The following is a 27083-nucleotide window of genomic DNA, read 5'->3' as shown; positions in this document are numbered from 1 at the left end:
AGTGGGGAAACTGTCAGCGAATAGGTCATTTGCAGACACTTCTGTTTCCCTAGCCACACTTTCTTACAAGTCTGACACAGGCTCCGAGATGCAACTCTGCACCTCTTGTGCTGGGTGTAGTCCCAGTTTGGGAGCTCAGAAATGTGTCCTGGGCTCATCCAGCAGCTCCTGGGCAGGGGAACAACCAGAGAAACATGCTGTACCAAGCAGGAAGTGCAATGGGCTTCCTGTTTTTTCAGCTCAGTGCACACACTACTCCCTAGTGGCTCTCAGTGCACCCTTCTAACAGGGAGCAGCAGCAGTGCAGTTGAACTGGTGATGGCTTCCCTCCACCCCTTCTCTTTTTCTCCCTCCCCCGCACTGGGTGTGATCTCTCTCCATCTCCCTCTTTCTTCCCTGCCTCCAGCTGTGCATTCCTCTTTTCTTCACGTGCATTTCTCCCTTCCCCCTCAATCAGTGAAATGCTGGCCGTACTAAGTCAGTACGAGTGGTGTCACTGGCTTCAGTGGCCAGGATTTCTACACCATATCTGTCCCGATTGTGAATCTCTTCCCTTCCCTCCTCCAAGTCCTGCTATTTCTTGGCCACCATTAAAAGCATTTTGATTCTGTATTCATTTCGGATAGTCACCTCATTGCTGCACAGGACATCTAGCAATGCAGTAGGGGTTAGAAAGAGCACCATGAAAACAAATCAGCATCCAGGATAAGATTGGTTAAAATTTGGGCGGGGGGGTCACGCATGTGCCTGCTCTGAGGAGAACATAATTGGAAATAGTGGCAAGCTTGAGCACGTGTATCTCATTTCCACCAGCATGCAGGGTGGAACAGCTGATGGAAGTCTCCCCATAGCCAAACCCTGCCCCTCTCAGACCAGGTTGAGATTCTTCCTCTACTTCCGGCAGCTGGTATGGGGAGAGGAGCAGCAGATGGCTGCTCAGGTGCTGCAGTTCAAGGTGACATGCAGCTATATTGCCAGGCTCCATTCTTCCTTTAGCTACAGCCTCCTAAGCTACTTCACAGCTACTCATTCAAATGGCAGTTGAGACCCTGCCCCCATTTTCTGCAGCGGACTCAGCCTGCTGGCCTTAGTTCCAATAAGAGAGGTACTTAAGCCAACAGTCCTGTGTCTTCTGTTGCTCATTCTTCCAGGTAACTCTATCTGGCTGAAAACAGGAGAGGGCTGGTTCTTTGAGAACCAATTTTGTACTGCACCATTCTCTAAGAGATCAGTGATTTATTTTAATTCTCTTTCCCCAACAGCTGGAGAAGATTTCACATCTGTCATCTCTGAAATTATGATGTATATTCTCCTGGTTTTCCTCACCTTGTGGCTGCTGATAGAAATGGTCTATTGCTACAGGAAGGTCTCCAAAGCAGAGGAGACTGTACAGGAAAATGCGTAAGTAAAAATCCTACAGGCCTCCATTCTGGAGCGAGCTTCTCACCTGCAGCAGAAAAAATGGGGGTGTGGTTCAGAGGTTTCACCAAGGGATCTGGCCACCATTAAAAGCATTTTGAGCTTGTATTCATTTCTGTGGCTGCATCTCAGAATCCTTGTGAAATGTAGCAGGCTTGAGTCTCTCCTGAGAGAGGCTATACACTAGGTTAGCAAGGGACAGTGTTATAACTCAGAGTGAAGGCATGCTGGTCAAGCTGTGCAGTGGCCCATAACTGTGGTATTGGAAGGCACCTTGTCAGAAGGGTGTAGGAGACACTTTCCCAGAACCTACCTGCAATATGCCTAACAACATGATCATAAGCATCACACGCTGTTTTTAAAAACTGAGGCAAAGACTGTTCCAGTGTGACACAGCTGAGGATTATTCCACTATTTCCATGCTGTTTCCCCCTCCTTATATGTACATCAGATAAGGCCCTTTGTGTGCAGTGGGAGTGGGGAGAAAATATTCTTGACTTTATCCTGGGTCAAACTCCACACCTGCCCTTGAGGAAGAAGCACACCAAAAACATTTTCGGGAGGGGCGTTCTCTGCAGCGAGAGTCACCCTGCATTTTACTCAGCCAAGGGCAGTTAAGGGCTGACATGTCAGAGGTGCCAAGTTATACATGCTTGGTGCCTCTGAAAATCAGGACATTCAAAGCATGGCAACTCTCAACCAGTCTTACCCTTGAAGCATCTCAGCTTATGCTTGCAGCTAGCACCCGCCCGGGGTTCTTTTTACCTGTGGTGAGCACTCTCCTTCGATCTGTAGGACTGACTACCTCGCCATTCCATCGGAAAACAAGGAAAACTGCGCTGTGCCCGTGGAGGAGTAGCCAAGAGTAGCTGGGCCATGACCTGCAAAGAGGTATGCAAGCTCAATACAAAACAAGGGTATGGCTAGAGCAGGGATAGGCAACCTGCGGCACGCGAGCTGATTTTCAGTGGCACTCACATTGCCCAGGTCCTGGCCACCGGTCCTGGGGCCTCTGCATTTTAATTTTAAATGAAGCTTCTTAAACATTTTTAAAGCCTTATTTAATTTACATACAACAATAGTTTAGTTATATATTATAGACTTATAGAAAGACCTTCTAAAAAATTAAAATGTATGACTGGCAGGCGAAACCTTAAATTAGAGTGAATAAATGAAGACCTGGCACACGGCTTCTGACCCCTGGGCTAGAGCATTGTGCACGTGGCTGATTCTGCTCCTTGCCATCTGGGGCACCCTAAAACCACTGGGGAGAGGTGCAGGAAAATGGGGTGGTTGTCGTCCTGGCAAAAGGCTTGGAGAAATGGGGGAGGGGTCTATGTATCCCAAGCTTGCTTTGGGTCCGACACTTCCACCATGGCCCTAAAGCAGTAAAGCATGTATAGATTGTGGGAGCATTAAGATTATTTTTTAAATCTTAATAGCAAAAGACCTGGCTGTTCTGTAGCCTTGTTCTGCCAGGAATGTATTTATCAGACACTGATGTGCCCCACAATAGCTGAACACTTAATATATTTCTCCTCACACGCCCTCTGTGAAGCAGGACAGGGCTATTATCTCCATGTTACAGATGGGGAAACGGAGGCAGAAAGACTTGCTCAAGTCACAGTCTATAGTAAAGCAGGGAATTGAACCCAGTTTCTCCACAGTAGAGCTACTTGGCCATTTTCCATTGAAACCTAATTGAAGCTGGGCCTTGGGGGTGGCAAGCTCCCTGCTTTGTGGCAGCCTTGAAATTCTGGACAATTTTGCATTTCCTTTCAGGAACACGGTATTTTGGTGTTTCTGAAACAAGATTTTCAGGAATCTACAATTTGCTGGGGCAACTTTAGTACATCTGTTTGGATTCTCAGTCAGAAAGAAAGCAAATTTGTCAGTAACGAAATCCCCAAGTTTCAGCCAGTTAATCCGGAGTTCCATACTAGTGTTGAACCAGTTTTCCTTTAAGGACTATCCATAGTCCAGCCCTGCACATTTTGTAGGCATTCTTCTAATGCACCCTAGGTCACCAGGGAACTGAGGTCTGGCTCTGGTTGCTCATTGGGTGTGGTATATGCTACCCTGACCATCCCTCCCCAATTAAAACAAACAAACCTGTTCCTATTTCAGAAGTGTGTAAATGTTGTTCCCCCTTGCTATTTCCAAAAGATGCTGCCCTTTCTATTTTCACACATAGGGCTCAGAGCTGAAGTTGAGAACTCAAAGCCCCATCTCTGTTGGATTGTATGCATTGTTGCATTTTTAACAATGCAGCTGTCTGCAGCCTCTCAGGTGCTAGGAGCAGAAGTAACCTCATGTATCATGGTATACAAGACCATGCCTCTACTAAGGAAGCGTTAATCACAAAGTGTGTGTGTGGGGGGTGGGCTTCTGTTCCTTGCAGGAACTCTGAAGTTGGAAGGACCAAGTCACTCCAGCCAGGTTTGGGAAAACTCTGCAGCACCAGGAGGAAATAAGGGGAAAGTGTAAATTCTCTTCCACTTGCCTTGGACATTGCACAGCCTTGACTTTGGCTCCATGACTCCATTTGCTAAAGGATTCTCCTTTGAAGCATGCTGAGGAAAGGGGGTTGGGGTGCAGGTGGCACTGCTCCTTCCTAAATTTTGCCCCCACTCTCATCCAGTGGCCTTGTAAATACAAGTATCATTTATTACCCTCACCATATTCCTTTGCAAAATATGCTAATTTGACACTGCAGCATTGAGGGGTATGTCACATTACCCTGAACACATGGCCATCAGCAAGGTCATTTTAGCATTGTGCTCAACCTTTTGATAAAGACTGAACAGTCGCTTAATTATTAAAAATATCATAATCCTGCTCCACTCCAATGCTTGCTATTTACCATTCAAATGCTTGCTCTCCATGCTGCCCAGGACTGTAGGCCGCTGTTGCAAAAATAGGACAAGGATATGGAGAAGCAGAAGCTTAGAGCTGCAAAAAAATGTACAACAGCAGTCAACATGCAGAGAATTAGTGGGCAGCAATCTACATGCACTAGCTTGCCATGCACACCCTGCTGCATACTACAAGTTCCATAGTGTGCTTTGACCTGCTGCAGAACATTTAGCACATCGTAGCAGGTTTCATACAGTCCGTTAGCCCATGGCAAGCTAATGGGATGTAGATTTACGGCCTAGCTTGCCGCACACTAACCCTGAATAGCGATGCCCTCAGGCTGTTCCACTGCTAACTTGGGTTTCCCTGCTATAAATTGCAAATTCCAAGAAGTGATGTTAGTTTCATTTGGCAACTGTTTGTCAGAGTTCTAATTGTCTCTATTAGCCTTGCTCTGTTAACTTAAACAATAGTGTTTGCTTATCATGGAAATAACCTCTATCAACTAGTGTCCTCCAACAACCACAGGAGAGCATCCCTGGGAGACACTAGTCCCTGAAATTAGCAAAGTGTCCTCAAATGGAAGAGAGTTAAAGGCCGGAACCCCTGAAGGGAGGAGAGAGTCTGGTTTAGGTAAGCAAGCGAATGAAACGGACTGATTATTCCCAAGTGGGAAAATGATGAGGCAGCTTTGAAATTTGTGGAGCTTTTTATAACTAATTGAAAGTCAAGGTGGGACAGTTGCACCACCTAGAGGCAACCAGTGGTTTTCTCCCATAGCCCGTAATGTTTCTTGTGATAATTATTCTCCATGCTGAATACTCAGTGTTAGTCTGATGTGACCTATTATTGCAGAGCCATTCTTGTGTAAATTAAGTTTCACTTATAAACACAGTACTGCACTGCAACAGTATATAAACAGTTGCAGATACAGTAGCAAGGTGGGGGGTTTGGCTTTATTAAATGTAAAACATTTAAGCATGGTGATTGTGGTTTCCCATTCAGAAACATTAGTCTTAGAATCTGAGATTATTGGGGAAAACATTTGTCTATATGTAGAAGTGGCACATGAGGGTGAGATGCTGCTGAATGCCATTTTTCAGGAAATGGGAGTCTTTGCTCTTAGCAGATAATGCGATATCCCCTGCTGCAATGACTGCTATACAGCTTGCAAGAGTTAAGTTGAATCTGCCACACTGTTTGCTCCTAAATAAAGCACTCACCGAGTCAGGCATGCTTCCTGCATATGGAATTCCTCTGCTTTTTATGCATAAATTGCAGAGTACACATAAATTGCTCTGTCATTTAAAGTTAGACAGGCCCAAACCAGACTTTTAGGTGATGGTTATTCAGAGACCCAACTAGGATCAGGAGCTGCAGAATGCCCTGATTTTTGTAAATCTAAAACCCAGTTCCAAACAGACCTGACCCACAGGGTGTCTGAAATCAGATCCCAGGCTTACAGCTTGAGCCCATCTATGGATTAAGCATGCTCCATCAGCAGTGCCTTAGCCTAGGCACTGTTTTCTTAGAACCCAGTGTTTAAAATGGAGGAAGAACCCTCCCTTACTTAGGTTATGTTGGAAGTCTTCATTTTTCCTAGGCCAGCATAGTCAGCCTAAAATGCTATGGGAGGAATATTAACCCTCAATCCATAAGGTAGAAGCTAGAGCAGAGGAAGTGAGTCATGACTCCAGGATTCTATGCTTGATTGTGATGCACTCACTGTGCTGTGGGACTTTAGGCAAGTCACTTAACCTCCTCAGTTGTTAAGGCTCCTTAACAGCCCCCTTAAAGTAAAGGAAGGGCCATGTTTTATTCCCCACCCCTTTCTGATTTTCTAAACTAACCAGATGCTTTTTCCTGTCTTCTTCCACTAACCCTGTAATTTATGAAGTGCTCCTATAGACAGACACTGCTACCCTCTCCAATATGTTTAGGTAGGGGGAACCCATCTGTTGGGGAAGCTGTATTAGGACTCCCTATCTTTTGATTGAAAATGGGAGAGTGAGATGGCACTGCCCCAAGGTTCAAGATAATGTGTATTCTGGGAAGATCATCCCCCACTGGTGTCAGGAAAGACCTTTCTCTGTATATGGAAATAACAAGAAAGACTTAGAATTAGGTAGGACAATAAAAAAAACACAACTCAAATGTCACTGTCATTTGTTCAATACTTTTTTATTCATAATGTATTTTCCATTGTTCTAGCTACTTTACATTGAGATTTGGCTGTGTAGCCTTTAATTCCTAGTTTCCTAGCAGGTAAGTATCTTTATCACACCTTGCGCACAGCGCAAGGTTTATTAGTTACAGAGCCAAACACAGTTAGCCAGACAACGCCTCAAAACACAACTGCTCTTCCTTCTGCATGTGGCCCAGTCGCAGAGTTTGTGTTGCCACCACAGACTAGTCAACAAGACAGAGGTGAGTCTCGGACCGTATCTCTCCCTCCCAGTTTAGAATGTTACTCCGCAGAGGGGAAATGCCCACTGTGGGGATGATCATACAACCCACTCTTGCTGATGTGAGTAAATCCTTACTCAAATGGAATTATTTGCAAGAGTAAGGATTACTCACCTGAATCAGGGTTGCAGGCACCAGGCCCTTGGGGGGGGGGGGAGGAGAAGTAGTCCAGGAATGTAGCAGCACTACTTGGCCATGGAGCATTTGAGGTGTGAGCTGTGGGGAAAAAATGCCTTGCAACCGGCTGGTAACATTGCAAAATGTACAAGACCAAAAGTGCAGGTTGGTGCTTCCATCTTTGTTCTGTTAAGTGTTATTTAATGGGAGAGGGAGACAAGAGGCTCCCAAGCCATCTCAGAGAAGAATGATACTGATGTGGCACAAGCTCCAGCCTTTTGTTGGCTAAAGTTGCTGTTTCTTAGCAGTAGCAGCTGCCAGTCTCCCACAGTCCAGGGCTGCTGGGGCAGTTCAGACTCAGCTTGGAAATAGAACATGCCTGAGCAGCTCTTTCTGCTGCATTTTTCTAACTCAAAGATCAGATGCAGGAAGCTGGCCCTTTAATGTTAGCAATGAAACTGACCAAACTGAGTGAGGTAACAAAAATTGTCAGAGAAGGAGCAGCCTCCCTGAGTCATGTGCAAATATAATTCCTTCACCAGAAGGAAAGTCCTTTCCCCACCAAAATAAAAAATATTAATTTCCTAGCATAACACAAACTGCTGGAAGGAAGGACAAGCAGGGACACCATCAGGTCAGTCCATCTTGGACAGAGGGAAAGTGGGATAGAAAAGAGCTGATTGTCCTGCAGCAGTGAGGTGAGGGAGGGGAGGAAATGGAGCCATGCAAGCACTAGCTGCAGAATGTGTTTTGGGGGCCAGCTCTCCCTGTGTAGCTAAGGGAATATTCAGCTATGGCTGAGCGAGGGGAGAGTGTAACTATTTTGGCTGATTTGCACATCTAGAAAAAAGCATGTTATGGCACAAAAGAGATTCACCGGCAAGCAGAGAGAGCACAGGCTGATCAGAGGGGGAGTGAACATTCAGTACAGTTCTCTCCTGCAAACAGTACAGCACGGTAGTCATTTCTCAGATTGGTTATTTCAGACACTTTGGTCTAGTGGTGTTCACCCACAGTCTTGGTTAAACAAGAACAGAGGTAATTTCACAACCAGTGCCCTCCCACTTCTCAACCTCAAGCCAGATTCCATTCTACCACCCCAGTGGTGGCAAATCAGAGCCTAACGGCTTGCAAACTGCCAGGTGCGGCTGTGCTGAAATACATGAAACCCACAGAGGGTTTGAGGGGGAAAGGAAGAGCAGCTTCACTGATAAAAAATATACAGCAGAATTCTACAGTAACAAGCTCAGAACGTTACCTTGTAGAATAGTCACTGCAAGGAGCAAGGCCCTTCCTTTAGGATGCTGAAGTATTCTTTGGAGAAGGTTGGTTCTGGATGCATGTGGAAGGGACCTGTGCTATAGAGCATGCAGAAGCCTGTATTGTTGGCTATGCTCTTCTCTTGTCAAACATCAGCTAATTGTAGTAAGTAACCAAAAGATCTTGCTCTCAAACCTGGTACAAATTATCATGGGATGTTCATACCCTGCCTACAACTCAACTGAAAAGACACTAGTCATCTTGACTGTGTATCTCATAGGTGGACTACCTGCCCTCAGCCTGTGTAGAGGGGGAAAAGCCCACCTGTTTTGGATAGTCCCCAAAGAGGACAGAGCTGATCTCCCCTGAGGTGCCCTTACTCTTTCCAGCAGCATTCAGAGACCCCTTATCCAGCAAGAGCTTGGGGGGAAGAGGAAAGACACTGACCCTCTGAAGTGATTGACACTAAGCCCTATTAGCTTGTTTGGTGAGAGAAGCACTGGCCATTTTAGCTTTGGGCTGGATTTGGAGAGAAGAGATTTCTTCCAATTCCACATTCCAGTGCTGAATGATGGAAAAGCCACCGTCTGCCTTGCTCCAACTCCTCTCCATTCTGGTACTGCTAGCTGCATGGCAAGTGATGAGTGTCCAAGCCCTGGAATGCAAAGCTACCATGAAGAGGAATGGACTCCGAGGCCATAGGAGAGGGAAGCGTGCCCTGTTCCTAGGTGCTGGTAGGAAAGGGATCCTCTCTTGTGTACTTAGCATTCTAATGCACAGAAATTTAGACTGAGGGTTGCCGTTGTATCTGGTGTTCAACCTCACTCTGCCTCGGCATTGCTCCTCCTGTTCTGAGGAGCTAGAGGGGGAGTGAGTTGAAGGCAATGTTGTACATGTTAATGGTGTTGTCATGCTACTGTGCTTCAAGTTTCTAGCCACCACTGGAAGCCAAAGAGCCACAGCACCCTGAGAGAGGCTGGTTTTGTGAGAGTTCGTGCCCAACTCAACACATTCCATCAAGCAGTTTGGAGAGCTGCCAAGGTAGGCAGTCAATCTCTTAGATTCTTACCTGACCCATATCCAGCTCTATCACTGCTTTCATTCCAATGAAGAGCTGGACCTTCCTCCTTTCTTGCATAGGAATCACTGCAGACCCCTCACAAAATGTCTTGCAGTGCACATCAGCCAACTGGGGTTACAGTCTCGACTGCAGCTGTCCATTTGTAACAAACAATCCCCCCTCCTATAAAAATGTAGGTTAGGAAAATTAGCTGTTGACAACTAAGCATATACACAAAGAGGAAATATTGGGCTGAACTGTCCCCTTTACACCCGAGTAAATCTTTGACTCCTTGGAATTGTCTGGCTTTAAATGCGAGAAGAATTTTGGCTTGCTGTACCTGACTGATATTGTCTGTTTATATTTGGGATGGGAAAATGGGTCCATTTAAGGGCTGCTGCTGGTGACACAAGCATTATTTCCACAGAGCAGCTTTCAGGTTAGAGCTCAGTAAAGCCAACACATTATACCTGCAGCAAAAACCATCTCTTTCTTTTAAACTGTGCATTAAAAAATACATTGTGGTAGAAGGTTACACTCTACTAGAGATATACCCTTTCTGTCCATAGATTTTGTCTAAAGTGGTGTAATTTCCAGTTCGGGTAGACATACCCGCTACCTCTGATCAAGATAACATGGGCATAGCTACGTGAGCTAGAAATTACAGCTCCGGTGTAGACCTACTGAGTGAGAGAGATCTTAGATAGGAAACCAGTTCCAAATTGGCATGGGCGATTTAACCATGCAATCAGCTTTACCAGAGGGCAAAGTAGTCAAAGCTGGAGTGTTCATGTCAGGGTTAGATCTTGACATTCACAACTACCGTCCAAGATTAAAATATTTACTTACTATGTACGCTGATTTTGAAACTGTGGTTCAGGGTTTAGCTTTTAGCTTTAGCTGCGTAGGGAGTTGAGAGTTTTGTGACCTTGATTCTTATTATTTTTGCTTATCTATTTTAAACCCATTTTTTTAAATCATGATTCTTCCTAGCTAATGGGTGGCTTGTACTATACATTAAGGATTGAACCCTTCCAAAAGCATGGCTGCTTTATAGTCAAGTACACAGGCTGAAATTGTTTCCATTCTTTCTCCACCCTGCTCTAACAGGAACACAGCGTTCCCACTCATGCCAAAGTTTTGAAATGAGGCTGAGTGTTTGCCTACCCACATTCCTCCTCTGCTCGCATCTCTCCCACATCAGAACTGCACGCTTACCCTAGGACGATGGCTGCTTTACAAATGAGTAAGTCTTGGGTTTATGTAACTAGGCCCCCATTTTCAAACACAGGCACTATACAGACACTACAGCCCAAAATACCTGTTTTCAGGTAAGCACCACTGGGCAGAATATAGGTACCTAATTTAGGCAGCCAAGTTTGAAAACTGGGTTTAGCAAGGAAACACTTCTTCTTCTCTCCACATATGGAAAGATTAGAGCTGAGAATCCATGTCCCAGATGATCTGTCCTTCTACCCCTCCCTCCAGCGCTGCAGCATCTCACACAGCACTATTTAGGCCATTCTCTGCTTAAGTTAGTTTGTGTATATTATATCTGGCTTGTGCTTTAGCTGTAGCATGAAGGGGAGTGGAGTGGAAGGATAAACCCTTTAAAAATCTATTTCACAATTGGTCAGCCACTGACAATCAAACCAAACTCTTCTGCCTGTGAACCTGAGTGGTTACTCACAGTGGAAGGATGAGGGCCTGTCGGGGCAGAGTGCCAAACGAAGGCTACGAACCTCCTCCCCACAGGTCAGCCAGGCAATAAATGTGTCTGCCCATGTGTTCAGGCTAGGTCAAAATGGGCAAGCCTCAGAGAGAAGAGCCCAGGGTGAAAACTAACCTTCACCTCAGCTGTACTTACAGTATCCTCCCTTCCATTTATCTCTGTCTCCATTTTACCACTAGAAACCTCTGCTAGATTATCAACAAACTTTTAACCATAAGCACACCTCAGGCTGGAAGTTTCAGAGGACCCTAAAGTAGTCAGGCACCCAACTCCCATTGAACTGCAATAGGATTTGGGTACCAACTCTTTTAGTCTCCTTTAATCTTAATTCTGGCTCCCTATTGACATTATTTAATCTACTTCAACCCCTAATGCGGGAGGCAAAGAAATGGGTGTGTTTCTTCACTGCAAGTGGAGCAGAGAAGCAAAGGGTGAGGATCTGAGTTTAAAAAAGGCTAGCTAAGCAGAGCTATGAGACAACAAAGGATACACTAGCTGAAAGCCAGAGAGGAATTATTGCCAGTGGGCCAGGAAAAGCTTCCTGACACTAAGGGCTTCTCTATATGTACAGTTGCACTGATTTCACTAACAATATGATGTTAGTGGTGTCACTTCATGCGTACACACTCTTAACCATTGAGCTTATAAATGTACAGGCTGGGGATACACCATTTTGAAACTGGTTATGAATGGATACACAGTAATCTGCAGCAGTTTAACTAAAGCAGCACAAGTTTGTGTAGTCCTGTGATCTGCTGGATGGAACAGACTCTTCCAGGGAAGCTGTGGCTCTTGGACAAAACACTAGAAAATGGACTGCCGGGGTCAGGGGTAGACTAGATGGACAGATCTTTAACGGGCTGTAGGAGACACTGAAAAGCCTGTGACTATGAGAAACAAACCTGGAATGCTACCATTTATCTTTGGCCTTCACAGCTGGGGCAGGTTCCTGTCCTCCTAAGCAGGACAAATATATCTGTACATGCAACCCAGGAGCTAGATTACAGACTGCAGCTTCACCTCCAGCAGGGGGTCCACCAAAGGCACGCCTGCGGGAGGTCCACTGGAGCTGCCTGCCGCCCTCCCAGCGAGCGGCAGAGCGCCCCCTGCGGCATGCCACCCTGCTTGGGGCGGCGAAATGTCTAGAGCCGCTCCAGGATCTAGAGTCACTTGCAAATACGTTATAAGCTTCCCAGTGGCATATTTAGGACAGAAACCACTAGTATCCCCACTCTCCTTTGGATTAAAACCTCAGAAAGGGGGAGGTTAAGCTAGACCCACAGTAACAGAGACATGAAAACCTTCCTTGGGCAGGGTCCTGGATCCCACCAGTGAGTTTGGGCTCTTCTGTCCTTAGAACAGCAGCAGGACACAAACCCATCCTCATCACAGCAGGAGGCACTGACCTGCCTCAACTTCCAGCCTTGCTCTCTTCTTTCCTCCGTGCTAGGGGCTCTCGCTCCCCCTACATTGCCCATTTCAGCAGCAGCTTCTGGCTCTGTCAGGAAATGCCAGGGAGACGTACAGTTTTAAGCAGCATTAAGTTAAATAAATAAGTATAAATACAATAAATTATATAAAGCAGTACATTCCCTAGGTTCCTGGGCATGTTTCTGTCTATAGTCCTTTGCTTTGTCTTTCTCCCCCTTCCTGGGTAGTCTGCTAAAATAGTCATACAAGACACCAACAAGCCCCCCAGAGAGCTTCAGTACCTCCCCAGCCAAACTAGGCAGCTAGCACATTTTTAGGAGGAGTGTGTGATAAATGGCTTAGACAAACTCCTTCTAGAGCCATGTAGGCCAGTGCGATATGGTGCAGGAAGGGCCAGTTGCTCACCTTGCTCTTTCAACACATGCAGAAGCTAGAGATGAAGCAGATCTGCTAGATTATCCAGTACTCAATACTACCCCTAAACAGGGCTGTGTCAGGTGATCTCAACTACTTGAGAAAATCCTGCCAGAGTTAGAGACGGTGGAGATAGAGGGTCCATAGACCAACTAATCCACCTGGTAAGGCAAGATGGGGAAGCATGTTAGTCACCACCGCGAATCCCCTCTATCCATTCACCACGCAAAGGGATGTGCCACTGTCAGAGCTTGATCCTGAGAGCTGCTGATCACCTGCCGTGTGGGTTGGTGGTTAGTGCACAAGCCTGATGACGTGGAGTTGTACTCCTGGCTCTACCACTGAAACACCTCAGTGGGCACCACTCTGTGACTCAGTTTCCCCATCTGTAAATAAGGACAATGATACTCATCCAGTTTTGCAAAGCACAACATAAAGGCATGGTGTCATTCTGCTGTCAGTGTGACTTGTGTGCGCTCAGTACCTCAGGATCAGGCTCTAACCGTGCTGGGTTCCCATTTGTTTGGTGTGCCCAATAATAACTCCTAAATCTTTGCCCTTGCTTCTAGTCCCCTCCAGTCACCGAAGCTCGCTCAAAGGCCATGGGCTCAGGTATGGCATTTTCAAGTCCCCAGCGACTGCGCCGTGTCCCTCTCCTGCTCCTCCAAGACACAAGAAAACATGCCCACCTGCTGTGGGATTCATACCCAGACAGACATCTCACCAGCTGCCCAGCTAACAGGCCGAGCCCAGGACGTTACATACCACAGCCCTCAGGTTTCCTCTCTTGACCACTGCTGGGTTAAAATGCCCGATCATTAAATAAATACAATACAATAAATACAAATGCAACAGCCTGAGCTGCCTGCTGCGTGGATGCCCCTGTAGCTGCCCCTATTGATAGCCCCGGCCTACCCTCATTCTAAAAGGTTCGCCACAATGCAACAGGAAATGCACCAAAACTTCCCCTGTTTACAGCATCTGGGCCTTTCTTCCACCCCACTTCTAACATCTCCAGGGATCAGCCATGCAACTGGAGGGTGGGTGTCTTCCTGATACAGATCTATTCAATCCGTTTAATTGCAATCGTGGTTTCTTTTTTTTTTTGTAAAAGGAAGCTGCTCCCTCTTCTTGTGAGTTTCCACCAGAAAGTATCATGTAAGTAGATACTGGTACATGCCAAATGCCCTCACTTAGCCTTTTTTTTTTTTTTTTTGGCAGAAGGGGTTTAAAAATAGTGAGCAACAAGAAGAAAAAAAACCCAGGGTGTTGTATCAAGTCAGAGCCATTAGGCTTTACGTGCCTCTGAGTGGGAAGTGAGCACAGGTAGCCCTTTCAGCACAGCTGCAGCTCCCTAGCACAGGGGTGGCACATTGACAAGGACACAAACACATGGAGGGTTGAGGAAAACAGAGTATGTAAAGGGGACGTTGTCAAGTGAAAAAGAACCAAAGGGCTAAATTCACTGACTTCAGTGAGATATGCCAGGGTCTGGATTTAGCCAGGAATACTGAGTAACAACCCATGTCAGTGCCCCTCTACTTTGCCATTAATGTAACTTCTATTAATAAAAAGTGAAATGTTTCATTGAGAAAATCTGGTTCAGTTTCTGTGCTTTACTTAGCAAAATTAGGCTGGCCAGTTGCATGGCGCGTTGCACCCCTGCTACAGCATTCTAGCAGAGGGCTCAGAACAAACCCCATTCACTACTGAATAAGAGTCGTTTCCCAGAGAACTCTCAAGGCTCAAAGCCTGCTAAATTCTGTAGGCTACTCCCACAAGGGACTGATGTCTTCTAGCAAAATCCTCCTTGTCCTCAATGGAGCAAGATAAAGTTGACAGTGTCCCCTTTAAATACCTGTTCAACATTCAGGTACCCTCAGGCAGGGAGGGGTAGGGGCATTTGCTCCAATTCTTCCCTTTAAAACAAACAGACAAACAAACAGCCAGGAATACACAGAAGAGAGGTGCATGGGAACAGGTAAGCGTGAGCTGCACTCTCCCGGACAGTGCCTCAGTGCTGGGAAAGCACAGCCCCCGCCATCGCATCCCGTCCTACCCCAGAGACGCTCCAGTTCAGCCAGTGTTGGAGGTCTGCACCCATGCTTCTCCTCTTCAGTACATAGGCTTTTTTCCTCTTTTAAAATCTGTATATAATATATATATATATATTTATATTCTGTATATATATATTTATATGGTCTATATACACGTATTGCACACAATCCTCTGGCCTCCTGTGTTCGCCTCTGTTAGTGGAAACGCTTCCGTTTCTCCTCTGGTTCCGACTCGTGTGACCCGATGCCATTCTGAAGGTTTACTAGTGAATCCTTCATCTGCAAGACAAAAGCCACCCTGAGTGTTTGGCTGCTGTAAAGTCTTGGAGGCACTGGGGCTTTGAACCTAGCCTCCCCACCATGGTCTGGTGGAAGGTGTTCCTATTGCACTCCTTGGCTTGGTACCAGAGTGCCTGGCCTGGAAGCGACAGGGAGCGAGAGGTGCGTGGCCAGCCAGGCAGATGGAGCAGAGAGCGACAGCTAGGATCTAGGTTTCTGACAGATACATGTTATTAAAACAATATTGGAAGCAAAAGCATGTTACAAACTGCAAAGTCTGTACAGACAGCCCCTCTCTGTGGGGGAGGGTGGACACCAACCAGCAAACAGGTAGCGGGGGCAGGGCAGGAGTGTTCAAAAACATCATCCCCCTGCTCTAAAGTGCCCTAAAGGATCTCCAATGCTCACACGGAGCAGACCCCCTCCCTCTTTAAGGTCTCATGTGGAAGACATGCACTCGGTAAGCTGCATGGGAGTCAATCTGTCTATATTACCATGAGACTGTAGAGGGCTGAGTGGATCAAACTGGGATGTGAACATCAAGCATTCCAGCCCTGATGCTACATCCACCGTCTGGCCTAGGGTACTCCGTCAAGGAGAAGCTCCAGAATTCAGGATTGCTCTGAAGGTGTCAAAGCTTACCTGCTTGCACTAGTCCTGTTTGAAGATGGGCCTGAAGGGTCATGATGTGCATGTGGGGACAGCTAGAGACAGCCTGGGTAAGGATCTAGACAGACAGCAGGGTGGTTGTAGAAATGTTCCACCCAGTCTCATGTAATTGGAACTTCTGGGGCAAGTGGCTGGGAGACGCTGGTCTCACCTGGTCTAGAAGCATCACGGAGGATTTGATGATCTCACGCCACTTCTGTAGCTCTGTGTCATGATACTTCTGCTGGGACTCTAGCAACTGAGCCCATTCTGACTGAGACTGGGGTAACCTGTCAGATGCACACGAAACACAAATGGTTTGGCTCTAGAAAAGCAAGGGGGTGGGATGGATGTAGGGGAGTTTTCCTGGCTGCTGAGTAAAAGGATGTCATTGACGATTCACCTCAAAGCCAGAGCGTACCTCCCACACTCTTTCATTCATAAAACTTCCACCCACCACACATTATCTTCCTTGGAAACCTCTGCCCAACCTCAGCTTCAGTGAAGATGCTTTGAAATGAACATTTCCAGATGTATGCGGTGCTGTAGTTGTGCCGGTCCCAGGATATTAGAGAGAAAAGGTGGGTGAGGTAATTCTTTTATTGGCCCAATTTCTGTCAGTGAGAGAGACAAGCTATATATATATATATATATATATATATATAAAATATCCAACAACAACTACGTGCGTGAAACCAGACAATCACTATGCTCTCGAATGAACTCACACAGGAAAATGATAAAAGACAAAAACACCACATCACCTGTGGGTGAATATCTTCCTCCAAGTGATCACGCTTTATCTGATCTATCAGTCCCCAGCCTCAAAAGAAACGTGCACAACGCTTTCAAAAGACGAACCTGGGAGCTTAAATTCATAGCTTTGCTAGACACTAAAAATCATGGTCTTAATAAAGACACTGGATTTATGGCTTATTACAACAATCTGTAGCCCCTTCACCCCCCCTTTTTGTCCTATGACTACAGGGATGTTAACAGGTCACATCACCTTCAATGGGCCCTTAGAATGTGTGCTAACTACTTATGGTAAACGATTTGTTCAATCTTATATTTAGCTGTGACACTCTGAGTACCTTTCCCAGACCTGAAGAAGAGCTCTGTGTAGCTCAAAAGCATGTCTCTCTCACCAACAGAAGCTGGTCCAATAAAAAAATATTACTGCCCCCACCTTCTCATTTTAAGCGGTTGTATTTTTAGAAGCACCCAAGTGTCTCAGGAGACTATCCCATTTTCAGAAACGTCCAAGGCACTTAGGAGATGAAGTCTCATTCAGAATCAATGGAACGTATGCTCCTAAGTCTCTTTTGAAAATTTTATCCATGATCATTTGAAGTTGCTCAAGTTCTGGCACTTTTGGGGAACACAGTGAGCCCAGTGGATAGTTCCTCATATCCCCCTCTTCTCCCCACACACACTCCCCACAATATGCCCAAACAGAGTATCTTGGGCCAAAGATCTCAAAATGCTCTGCACTCAATTAATTATACACCACAGCGCCCAACCCGCCTCCAGATAAGGTAGGTACTGTTAACTGCATTTTATAGACAGGGAAACTGAGCCACAGAGGGGAGAGGTGACAATACTTGCTTGAGGTCACACAACAGAGTCAATAGCAAAGCCAGGAATGGAACACAGGAGTCCTGACTCCCTCTACACATTACACCACACTCCCTTTTCTGAGCCAAAAACAAGCCCCAGGTGACCCTTGGCTCTCTGCCCCATGCTGTAACCACTGGAGAGTACTGCTCGTCTAGCAGAGTCTATAGCAGGAAAGGCCTGATTCTCACCCCCAGTGTAAGCCTCAGCTTGCTTGGTTCCAATCCAAATAATGTATCTTCCCTTTAGGGTGTAAGGCTGGGAAAGAGGCAACTAGGCAGCTCTAGGCAATGGAGTTTTGGAAAAGCCACCCATGTCTACACGAAGGAATAGTTAGCGAGGGGCAAAGATCAATGAAATGCAAAGTTACCTTTCCGGTAGCCGCAGGCCCTGCCATGCGGTGAGGGTCTGGGTGGTGTATTCCAACATCCAAAGTTTGTAGAACAGCATCATATTGAGAATTACCAACAGCACCAGACTGGGAAGGAGAGAAAAGACACTGGTGGAAACATCCCCAACTATATACATCATTCAAGCCCCACCCTAGAAAATGCCCCAAAGGTCCCAGGGTCCTGGATGCCTTAGTCAGCTGATGGCAGTGGCAGTTTTGCCTGGATAAGAACTGGGTGACCAGGGCCTGAAGCTTTAATTGAGAAAGAGACGCAGACAGAACTTCGTGAAATGAACACAACTGGGGGCAGAGCAATGGGGAGACTGACAGATCAGCTCAGTCAACGAATAGACCAAGTTTGGTAGATTAGGATTCCAGCTCAGTGGGTGCCGAGTTATATCGGATACTGAGACAAACAGGTGAAAAACACAAGAGTAAAGAGGTAAAAAAGAGACAGTACCTGAAACAAATCCTAATGGGAGCAGGAAAGAGAAAAGATGGAGGAGCTAGAGGTTAGAAACACCAGCACAGGGACAGGAGAAACTGAGGGAGAATGTCTGGTGGATACATATAATACACAGAAGGGAAGGAAAGAAAGGGTAGAGGAAGGAGAGGAGAGAGAAGGGAAGAAAGCTGTAGCTGCGTGCATGTTTCTCTAAGGACAATGCTCTTCTTTCTCTAGCAGCACAGCAGAGGTTGAGTGGTGCCTGCAGACCACCACACTTGGGGCACCAGCACACGGTATTGTCCAGATTATAAATTCACATTTCAAGTTGCAAGCACCTCTTTCTCTGTTTGCACCAAGCTGCCTGAGAGGAGCCTGACGGCACAGCATGCCAACCAATGCTCTGACTTTATACAAGGTCGCAGCAACCTGGTATTTGTGGTTGTTATATCTATTAGATGCATCAGCGGCTCAGATAAAAGATGCCAACCAAGATGGGCGGCTTTTAATTACCATATTTGGGGCTGCCTGTGAACATCCCCACAGCTTCAGAACCAGTGGGCCAACCCCATGTCTCTGGTACAGGGTTCTGGCTAATGGCCATTGGCGAGATACAGCATTCTGAAAATATTACAAACGCTTTGATCTCTGGCGCACCAGTTTGGAAGCAGATGCATTGGTAGCCTCTAAGTCATTCCAATCAGACAGCTGTCTGGTAGCCTATTAACAGGGATTATTCTATATTGATCTTTTCTGCTTTCTTACCTAAACGGTTGGATGTGCCAGGTGCATCCGGAAGAAATTGTTTTGGTAGAGAAGGTACTGCTATGTCCAGCAGCAAACATCTGCCATGCTGCCAGATACACCAGGTCAGTCTAACCGCAGATATCTGCAGCACTGCCAAATGTGCATCTAACAGAAGATGCCTACCACGGTGCCAGAGTTATTGAGCACATCCAGCAGGAAGTATCTGGCTTGCCGCTAGATGTACCAGCTCTGTCAGAAAGCGTCTTCAGCCTTATCCCAGCCAGGACCAGGAAGTGCAGAAAAAGAGCCACAGCAATTTAAAAAGTAAAATTCAAATGGTAAATTCAAATTTTCCAAACCTCTGAAAAGGCTGGTTGAGTTTGGGGCAAAAGATTGGGGTTGTTCTTACTTTATTCAAACTGGTTCAGAGGATCCTCTGTTATTAGGATCATGTTTCAGTTAGGTTAAGTCCTGGGGAAGATTTTCCTCTCTGTGCAGGTTACAGTAAATCATTAATACTTTGTCAAGCACCTGTATAGTGTCTTTCCTCCAAAAGTCATTTACACATGAGTGCATTAACCTCCCAACAGCCTAAGTGGCAGGTAAGCATCAGGACTCCCATTTTATAGGTGGGTAGATGGAGACCGAAAGAGGTCTTGTAGCTGGACCAAGCTTGTTTGGATCATCTGTGCATTTCTAATGAGCCCACCACTGTGGTAGCCATTGCAAAGTAAGTGGCAGAGACAGGACTAAAACCCAGCAGTCCTGATTCTTAATAGCCTGCTATAACCATTGTAGAGGCACACCCAGTTCTCACCAATCCTTCCCCCGACTTTTTCTCTTCTAAGAAATCTGTTTATAATTTTAAGATTTCTTAGAAATCTCTTCCTAATGGGCTGATTTCCTTCCAATATGGAATTTCTCCAAAACCCAGAACTCTGGAACATACATATTTGCAAGTAGCCAAGAAGGTTTCACTCTGGAATGTGATGAGAGGAAAATAGGTAGCAAACCGACTGGTCACATACAATAAAAACTAATGTAAATAAATAATAATAAAATAATAAAATAAATAAAATAATCAATAATAAAAACGTTGTAGTAGTAGTATAGAACCTTTACCATTATCACTACAGTATAATAGTTTTCATGACAAATGCACCACATTTTTACTTTCCTGGGAACTGCTGGGTTCTTTGTATGTGGTACCAAGTAGGTCAATAAAAAATTACAGTCTCTGCATAACTTGTGCAAAATCCTTAATTTGTCAAATGTCTAAACCAAGACCCTGGATGCAATAAAAAGAACCTGTTTTATTCCTCGCTTTCCAAAAATGTTTCTGTAATTTACAATCCTTTCTCTTCACTATTTATGGGGTCTCATGTTCATATTCGTTTCTCTGGCCTCTCATCGGCTTAGCCTCCCTTCCCCTCTGCTGACTACAGATTTCCCCCTCCCGACACAGCCTGTCCTTTCCCAAGCGCTCTGGCGAACAAAGCGTACTCTGGAGCTGAGCTACCTCCTAGGACTTCTAGGAATGTGTGGGAATGCAGGGTTCTGCCTGGCTGAGGGCAAGGTCAGGCCTGGGTGGGGAAGGGAGTGGGTTGGATAAAGAAAGAACTGGATAGGAGTCTGAGTCACAACGTTGAGATGTGGATCGTCCCCAGCAGGAGCTGATCCAAACCTTTGACCAGAGCTAGAATTCAACTATATGGAACATTTATGAGGTGTTTTTTTAAAAGGTTAATTTATTTGATTTTTGCTTTTGGGGCAGCTTCTGCTGGAGATGATCCACATCTCAACATGGTGACTCAGACTCCTATCCGGTTCTTTCTTTATCCAACCCACTCCTTTCCCCCCGGAGACAGGAGGACCCAAGGAGAGAGACTGAGCAAGCCAGGAGGGCGTAAGGAGTCACTCACACACAGCTGATAACGACCAGCAGCTTGGAGACGCTCTGGAGATGGAAGCCACCGGGACTGTCCTCAGGGACATGCCGCGTCTGCGTGGAACCTGAGGGGAAGCATTTTGTCATGCATTTAAGTTATGTCCTAGGAAGAGCTCAATTCCTATCCTCTCCACGCTCCCAAACACCACTCCAACAATCACCCCGAGGCGGCAATCCACTGCACCCCTACCTCTAAGAGGGGTCTAGCCCCCATTCCCACTCCACCCCTGGCCCCCAGAGGGGCCCGGCCCCACCCCATAACCATCCCTGAAGAGCCCAGCTCCTAGCTAGCAATTCCATACCTGCCACGTGCTTGATGCGATGCACAACCTCCTCATCTGTGGGAGTGGTGACGGGACTCAGCACCTCCTCCAGGTGTGGCACCCGCAGGTGGGCGTGGGGCCGTTTCCTTCGGCGCAATGTGGATTGCTTGCTCATCTTCTCTTTGGGGGATTGTCTGTGGATCTCCGCTAGGTACATGCTCTCGGTTTTGGTCAGTTCGCTCTCTGCAGTGAGTCAGGCAACGTGTTTAATATCAAGGGAAAATAACTGAGGGTCACTCTATACAAGGTCACTTTCATAGAGGCTTGGGACCATAACAACACAGTTTCCGCCAAGTGCACCCTCTGGGCCAAAGCTGGGCCCACCGCTGGCAGCTTCAGAAGATGAAAGCAGGCACATCCATAATGCACCTGGCCGAATGTCTGGTGCTGACCACCTTGTGTTCATGCTAAAGCATTGAGATCTCACGACCCGCACATGTTAATGGGCAGTGCTAAATGTGAAGTAATAACATCATCCAGCTCAGTCTAAAACCCAGCCATGGTAGCCAACCCTTGCTAGTCTGCTATTGTATCCCACACCACCAGGCACACCCCCTGATATCAACACACCTCGGCCCCTCGGTAACGGTGGAACTCGTGAGCTACTGCAGCTCTCACCTAAATGACGGAAATAATCCTCTAGGCCACTCCAGAAGTTTTTCTCGATGAAGGATTTCACAAGCCCCCATGGCTGCTTCCTGTAACGAAGCTCTGTAGAAACCCTGAGGGGAAAAAAGAACAAACCCAGTTACCCCCGAGCTGTCACCTCCTAATCTTTGCCCCCTGGATGCAGTGGGGACAAGTGAACCCACGACCTACAAACCTTTGCTAAAGCAACAGAGCATGTGTTATTTCTCCCTCTCATGAGTTCAATGGTGGCTCTGGCTGGGGCCTGTGGCCCATTCCTGAAAGCCTCTCCCTGTGGCAGTTCTTTTCAGCCCAGTTTCAAAATCCCCCCCAGCAAGTCTGGATGTGTACTGGATACGCAGCCAAACACTCGGACGCTGCTCCAAGCCCAGCCCAAACCTCCAAGGCTGCGGAATTTTACCCAGTACAAACCTGCTGGTAGCTCTGCTTCCCCCCTGTGCTCTCTGTCAGCGCCTCCCATTGCCCACAAGATTCAACTGATAGTACACAGCAGCTGTCCCTAGGAACCATTTATTCAAAGAGAGGTTCTCTGGCTCTCCGCCATCTCCCAGCCCTAACCCACACTTCCTTTGCACCAACTATACTGTCTGCTCAAGGGGCAGTGGGTTAGGTAGCCACCTCTCCTACCACTCTCAAGAGCTATGGGGAGGTTCTGCTTGCAAGGGGTAAGGTCTGGGGGGCAAAGACAGGCTTCTTGCAGTCTCTCCACCCTTCCCTTGTAAAGCAGAGGGCAGGAGTTCAACCTTTGCTATTTGTAAAGTGCTTTGAGATCCTGGGAGGAAAGGTGCTCTAGAGGGGCCGGTGGATGAGTATTTTTCATCATCAACAAATCCACAGTCCCTCTGAGTACGGTACCTGAGTCGGCTTTTGTTTCTGGCGACACGAGTCAACGTGTAGCGGTTAATGGTGTAGAAATAATCATGGTAGGGGACGTCGTGAGTTAGCACCTCTGCGTCTATCACGTAGCACTCGCTTTCTTGGCTGGCTTTGTACATTGTCTGCGCAAAGCGGAGAGGAGAGCACAGGGAAGTGGTTAGTCTGGTCAGAGCGAGGCCAGGACAGAGCATGGCTCCTCACTGCAATCATGCAAAACATCTCATGCAGAAGTAAGAGCCACCTACGTGACCCTTTTGTGTTAAGTTTTCCGTTAGCAGCTGAGTTTTCCTGGTGTGAATATTCATTAAAAAATAACAAAATTTAAGCTCAAGTATTTCCCTATAGCAAATCTGAAATTGGAAATTTGATTATAATGTTCCAAACTCAAGCAGTTTGGGTTAGTTACATACCTAATCCCATCAGAAACAATACCCCAACCGACTTATGTAACTGACATTCCCCAATAAACTGATCTCTGGCTCTTTACATTGTACAGAAGGAAGAATTTTGCAAATATTTGTAAACAACATAAATATCTGTTTCTTGGCATGAAGGCTAAGTAGCATTGCCTTACTGGATAGAATAATCAATTACTGCAGTCAATGGGCCCAATTCTCTATTGCCATATACACTGCAAAATTATTTACACCTGTGCAAAATGAGTGTGAATCATTACCATTCTGGGTTTGGTAGCATTTCACAAAGGCTTTGCACTGGTGGAAATGGCTACACAAGGTGCAGGACAATGGACAGTCTTGTCCATTTACTTTACAAGGTAACCTCGTCACTTTAACAAGCCGGAGACTGTACAGACAAGGGATTCTCCAGAGACTTCATAAGGCTTGTCTTCACCGCAAAGGTAATTCAAGTTATACTATAATTTGAGTGTTGCCCCTAACTTGAGTCCCATCCACACAACAGAAACCCCTTAACTCGAGTGTGAAGATGCTTTTAACTCAGGTTGTCCCGTCGGAGGAGAGGAGATACAGGTTACAGATAAGTGAGCAGAACACATTAGCTGCCAAAGCAATTACTCTGTGCAACTCAGGTGTTATTGTGCAGTGGGGCCACTCTCACTCGAACACAGCTACCTCAAGAGGAGTTAACTCTGCTGGGAAGACACAGCCCCTCTCATCATGATAATGCAGGCCATGTCCTCCTCCACCAGGATAACACCTCTGTAGGAGCTACAGCATTTGCTTACACAGGAAAACAACATGAAGGAATGACCAAGCAGTGTCAGATTCTCTGTTGAGTGACAGGTGGTTTGTCCCCTTGGGAATAAAATTATTTGCACTGGCTTCTTCTTCTCTTCATTTCATCTCCCCTTTTCCGCACTCTGGTCTGTGCCTCTCTCCCCCCACTCTGCCTTCTCACACCTGATCGATCCTCTGCTACCTGGCTGGCTTCCTTCTCCTTCCATTCTGCATATGCTTCCCTGTTGCATGGGCCTCTTCTTCACCTACGAATGCTTCCTTGCTGCTTGGGTTCCCCCAGACAAACTGTTCAGCCACACTGTCATCTTCTCCCGCCGCTCCCCAGGGCATTCTTCCTGACTGCCTCATTACTTTCTCCCTTGCTTGCCTGGATACTCCTCTCCTGGCCTGTGGCTGGCAGCTCCAGTGCCACTGCAGGCTCTGGTCTCAAAGCAGAGCTACTGCTTCCTGCTATGTAGCTGCAGCTACTAAGTAAAGACAGCTAGACTGGCTCCTCTTCTATGTTTCCAGCTGCTTTTACTGGCCTCTGGCTCTGAGCACTTCTATGCAGTAAAGAGCCTGGATGCCTACACAGGCAGTTGGAAAGAACAGGAGCTACCCCCATGTGACCCACCTGCTCCCCACTGACTACCAGCAAGTGCCCCACAGGCTGTACCTCGGGAACCACTGGTGCAGACAGCAGCTTTGCTGTTTAATTAGGCTGTTTGTTCTGGGAACAGATTTCCCTTCACCTGGAAATTCCCAGTCACTTCCCTGTAACACAACTTAGCCATTAGAATTTGCAACGATAATGAGTGGCAAATTAATAACAGAGGAAGCCAGGCAGGGGGGAGAGAAAGAGAGAGCGCGCATGCACATCCCAGAGCCCAGGGTATTAAAATAAGTCTCTGATCAGTCTCTGTCTGGCACCTTCCTATTCTGCTTCCACATACCTGAGTCTCAGTGACAGTAGCAGTTTTCGGGGCGAGAGGGTTGGTGAGGGTGATCGTGTACAGGATTGCTCTGCTCTGATTGCCGTTTTCTTCCTTCTTCCATGGATGAAAGATAATATCTGGGAAAGGAAAGGCTACCAAGTTAGACTCTTGAATTGACAGAGGTGTTAACTCAGTGGGATGCTATCCACACACCCAGGACCAACAGGATTGGCTCTCATTACTCCCCTCATTGGCAGGTTTGAGACTGAAAACCTCACCCTTCCCTAGCCATGGTCTCCCCAAGGACAGAGGCACACTGGTGTGGAGGGGCTGCGGAAGCTGCTGACTGTCCCACAGATACACCAGGACATCATTCTCCAGGGCTGTCAATCCAGCCTCCTCCGACAGTGCTCACATTCACGCCATCTCTCTATTTTTTTTTAATACAGAGTTTTGTATTGACCTTTCCAACCACCACACTTTTCAAGTCCTGTGAGACTGCCAGTTGGGGGACTGGGAGAAAACAGGTAGAAAGAGGCTCATTGCAGCATTGCTCTAGCTTTAGAAAGGCCTGAGGAATTCCGAGGTCTGGCTTTTCTCCCCTTATCCAGTATCAGGGATAGGTCAGGGGTCTCTCTGTCTTCCCACAAGACGATGTTAGAGCTACAGTAAAAACATGGACTGTACTGCACCAAGAATCACACTCTGCCTGGGCTACAGACTGTGCCGCTCTGTGATATGCTGGGATTTGCATGCGGAGCCAGAGATGCTTTCTACTGGGAACCTGGTGCCTGGAGCTGGGTGTGTGATCAAGGGTGGGCTGAGCTTAAATGGGGCCTGGAACTTCCAAAGACTTCAGGACTCCCACTGGTACCCCCAGCCCAGCCAGCATCACCCTCCAGGTACACTTGTGGCAGCAACAGCATTACCCTAAGTTGTGCCTCTAAGCCGCGCACTCCAGACCAACACGCAGAGGCCCCCTTCTGCATTGCCCTTAGCACCTAGTGCTCAGGGAACGCTGCCTGAATCAGTTGCAGGGCATGGGGCATGTGCTAGGATGGTGCATGGCTCACCGGAGAACCGACGCTGTTCCATGAAATCCCTCTGGAACTGGGAGTCAGTGAAGAGCAGGTCATACAGTTTGTCCACGCTGAAACTGAACACCTCATTCATGTACTGCCGGCCATTCAGATCCTCGTAAAAGGCCTGAACTTCCCCTGCAGGCAGACAGAGAGAGGTGAGAACGCTGCTGGCCTCCACGCTCAAGGACTCCCCTTTTGCGGTGCCAGGACTGTACCATTTACAGTCTGGGAAAGGAAAAGAGCCCAAAGGAGACACAGCTGGTTCCCTTTCTTTTAATGCCCCCAGGGCAACGACCGTAATATTAGTAGTGTAATTCACCCCATGGAGTTATTTCATTGTTACCCTTTCATCTGGCTCATGATGCTGAATTGCTGAAGACTTTGAGGATCCAGTAAAGGAGGGTAACACAGTATCCCCACAATACCTCCAATTGGGAAAGATAGCACCAGGGCATCCTGGGACACCACAGGACAGCCATACCCGCCATCACTGCCCACCTTCATCATGGGTCTCCGACGAGTCGCTGAGCTCCGTTGGAATGTCCTCGTTGTCGTTGAAGTCCAGGGAAGGGGAGTTCACCGGGGCGATGATCTCGATCTTATCTCCAATGATGTTTTCAAGGGTGAGTTCCTTCTCAAGGGGACTCTCCACCAACTCCTCCTCCTCCGGAAGCATCCCGTCAAACTGGGACGGGGCAGAGTGCAAGAAAGGCAATCAGGATGCCACCACAGAGAGCTACGTGATGTGATTTTGACACACACGCCCCTTATCAGTTAAAATTCCCACTGGCACAGCTCCTTCTCTGACACTCTCTCTCACACACACACACTCTACAGGTCAAAGACTAGAGCACAGAGGAAAAGCAGTCCTCCAGGTTGGGGCTGAGCAATGGACCAACCACCTCTCCTCATAAAAAAGGTTAAATTATAGAAGCACAACAAGGTAGCCATTCCTGCAAACAGCATGATAGACAAAGATGGGGAGCCATGCTCCTGCCCTAAGTGACATCTGATGTTGAGGGAAAGATTCACATTAGGGCTGTCAACCGGTAAAAAAAAATAATCGCAATTAATCGTGCTATTAAACAATAATAGAATACCATTTATTTAAATATTTTTAGATGTTTTCTACATTT

The 27083-nt window shown here is 46.9% G+C and overlaps 2 protein-coding genes across 3 annotated transcripts in view; one reads left to right on the top strand and one right to left on the bottom strand.

Annotated features, from left to right (window-relative positions):
* Positions 1 to 5305, top strand: part of SCN3B (sodium voltage-gated channel beta subunit 3) — a 125497-nt gene extending 120192 nt beyond the window's left edge. For both annotated transcript variants that reach the window (XM_044996792.1, XM_044996793.1), the window contains 3 exons: positions 1263 to 1401; positions 2215 to 2310; positions 3821 to 5305. In XM_044996792.1, the coding sequence (XP_044852727.1) occupies positions 1263 to 1401; positions 2215 to 2278 (203 nt within the window). In that variant the 3' untranslated portion in view covers positions 2279 to 2310; positions 3821 to 5305. The remainder of the gene's footprint in view (positions 1 to 1262; positions 1402 to 2214; positions 2311 to 3820) is intronic.
* An 8291-nt stretch (positions 5306 to 13596) lies between these two features.
* The window catches only part of GRAMD1B (GRAM domain containing 1B), a 273379-nt gene continuing 259892 nt past the window's right edge, over positions 13597 to 27083 (bottom strand). Inside the window, exons 15-24 of the mRNA XM_044996788.1 lie at positions 26446 to 26632; positions 25939 to 26082; positions 24884 to 25002; positions 22714 to 22856; positions 21829 to 21932; positions 21190 to 21393; positions 20862 to 20952; positions 17727 to 17834; positions 15912 to 16029; positions 13597 to 15091 (exon numbers count right to left, since the gene is read on the bottom strand). Of these exons, the coding sequence (XP_044852723.1) occupies positions 15008 to 15091; positions 15912 to 16029; positions 17727 to 17834; positions 20862 to 20952; positions 21190 to 21393; positions 21829 to 21932; positions 22714 to 22856; positions 24884 to 25002; positions 25939 to 26082; positions 26446 to 26632 (1302 nt within the window). The 3' untranslated portion in view covers positions 13597 to 15007. The remainder of the gene's footprint in view (positions 15092 to 15911; positions 16030 to 17726; positions 17835 to 20861; positions 20953 to 21189; positions 21394 to 21828; positions 21933 to 22713; positions 22857 to 24883; positions 25003 to 25938; positions 26083 to 26445; positions 26633 to 27083) is intronic.

Source organism: Mauremys mutica, chromosome 22, assembly GCF_020497125.1.
Source record: "Mauremys mutica isolate MM-2020 ecotype Southern chromosome 22, ASM2049712v1, whole genome shotgun sequence".
Classification (NCBI taxonomy): domain Eukaryota; kingdom Metazoa; phylum Chordata; order Testudines; family Geoemydidae; genus Mauremys; species Mauremys mutica.
This window is presented reverse-complemented; position numbering and strand designations above follow the sequence as displayed.